This window comes from Pygoscelis adeliae, unplaced genomic scaffold, assembly GCF_000699105.1.
Source record: "Pygoscelis adeliae isolate BGI_AS28 unplaced genomic scaffold, ASM69910v1 Scaffold508, whole genome shotgun sequence".
NCBI lineage: Eukaryota > Metazoa > Chordata > Aves > Sphenisciformes > Spheniscidae > Pygoscelis > Pygoscelis adeliae.
Genome location: NW_008825292.1, coordinates 356,982 through 359,056, shown reverse-complemented (window position 1 = coordinate 359,056; position 2,075 = coordinate 356,982). Strand labels below are relative to the sequence as shown.

The window sequence follows — 2,075 nt, the reverse complement described above, 5'->3', positions numbered from 1 at the left end:
GGGGATCTACCAGTCAAGAAAGACCTAGCAGTCAGCCCTTCCCCTGATGCTGCAAAAGGAGTGTGTGAAGCTGAGCGTCCAGCTCTCCAGATTGATATAAGCATTGCTTCTGAAAATAGTTCAAATGATAATAAATGTAAGTGCTCCCGCATCGTATTCAGTAATACCTACACCTAACAACCCTAGGCGTTATGTAAAGCCTTTGAAGACAAGAAACGTTAAAACTACTTCCTCTGGATTTCTGTAACTTCAGGGCATGCTAAAAGGTTTTTACCTGACAGTGTTACCTAAGCAGAAGTTTAGTTTCTTTTCCATCTCTTGATGGCATTAGATATGCTTGAAATCAAGAAGGAGCTGGATGGGATACAGAAAGCCGTGCCCGTTACCCTGCACTAGAGAGTGGTGCTGCTTGCACCTGCTGCAAGGAGAACTGGTTGAAAAAGGGGAGGGTGGAGGAAAACCACAATTATTTTCATGAAATTCCATTTCTGTTTTTCAGTGATGTTTTCTGATCGACTCTAGCAGCAGGGAGAACCCAGAGCCCTGGGCGGAGTTCTTGACAGATCAGTGAAGGAGGATTTACATTTTTTAAAACTTGTACTTGTCGGTATTAGGTACAAACGTGCATAGCAACTCATTCTGCATTTTCCAGCGATGATTATCATCACTTGTTTTTGCCAGGCTTGGGACACTGTTCATGTAACTTTGCAGCGTTTGCTGTGTATTCCTGTGATCTATACAAAGCTGTTGAAAAGATCAGTAAGTTAACGAATTACTGCGCAGCTCTCCCAGCTGCTGGGAAGTCTCGCATTCGTTGTGCAGGAGTGCCGTCTTCCCAGCGTTTAGTCGTGTATGCTCTGACCCGCACCAGAGCTGGGAGAATTCCGTTTACACGTGTGCGGCGTGGAGTAACCCTAAAGGGACTAGAGCACGCACGTGCGAGAGGAAGCTGGCGGGCACCAAGCTCCAGCTGAGCTTTTAGGTTTGGTCTACTGTTACTGTTTATCAAAAGTTGGGAACCGCAGAACTTGAGCTTAGAGCTCCAGGGAAGAACGAAATTGGTACTACAGTCCCAAAAGATGCTACTTGAAGGGCTTCCTACACCTCAGTGTAGCTAGTGTATTCAGTTAAAGAACGCTGGTGCGTTTTTGCATCAAAACCCTTTGCACAGGACCACACCGATACATCCCTGGGCCGTGTTTTGTGGGTGAGATATATACCTCACTATTGACTGTCTTTTTAGGTACGGCTAACGCCAAAGGGAACTCGAAGCTGATGACCGCCTTTCTGTGGCTCTGCGGGATGGAGCGCGAACAGGCAAATGCCGAGAACGCGGCGCCGACTAAACCCGAGCCGCTTCCCGTGGCTTCCCTGGAGGAGAAACCGCTGGTGAAACACATCCTGAATATCAACTTGCTATTATGTGTATGTGCCGGGCTCTTTCTCTGGGCCTACTTCGCTTAGCAGTTGGCTATTCGACTCCAGATGACACCAACTAATTTTAATTGGTGTAAATAATAATAATTAGCAGAGGGTTAATGTAATTCTTAATGCTTTCTAAATTTTATTTCTTTATTTAAGAAGACAGACCCTCCTCCCTAATCCTTTCCTTATTTCTAATGGGGGCCTGGCTGTGAAGGGTGCCGAGCGCTCGGCACCATCACTGTTGGACCTGAACTGGCAACAACAAGAAGGGTGTAAAGAGCCAAGGAAGGCAGCTAGGCAGAAGAGGTTGGTTTGGTTATTTTAAATATTTAATTATGCCCTTTCGGGTTAGAGCACTGCCTGGAATTCAGGAAGTCTGGATTCTGTTCCTATTTATGCCTCTATAACCAGCTACAAGCGCTTGTTTCCCCTTTGGTTCAGCTCCTCTACCCTGGAGGGGTGAGTGCCCGCGGGACGGCCAACGCCTGCTGTCTGTGCCCTGCCGGAGCAGCAAGCCGTGCCTCGCTGGCTCAGCCGTGCCGGTTTAGCTTCCTCCGTCAGCGCAGCGGGCAGAAGCGCGTGTGCCATTAGTGCTCACGGGCCCGCGCCATTGCTGCGAGTTTGTGCTGAGTTAACGCAGCTCTCGGGGC

At 48.2% G+C, this 2,075-nt stretch overlaps 1 protein-coding gene across 1 annotated transcript in view; it reads left to right on the top strand.

The window, feature by feature from the left end:
* Positions 1–1,464, top strand: part of SLC5A11 (solute carrier family 5 (sodium/inositol cotransporter), member 11) — a 16,115-nt gene extending 14,651 nt beyond the window's left edge. Inside the window, exons 15-16 of the mRNA XM_009329954.1 lie at positions 1–136; positions 1,244–1,464. The exon at positions 1–136 is cut by the window's left edge and continues 6 nt beyond it. Of these exons, the coding sequence (XP_009328229.1) occupies positions 1–136; positions 1,244–1,464 (357 nt within the window). The remainder of the gene's footprint in view (positions 137–1,243) is intronic.
* The last annotated feature ends 611 nt before the right edge of the window (positions 1,465–2,075 follow it).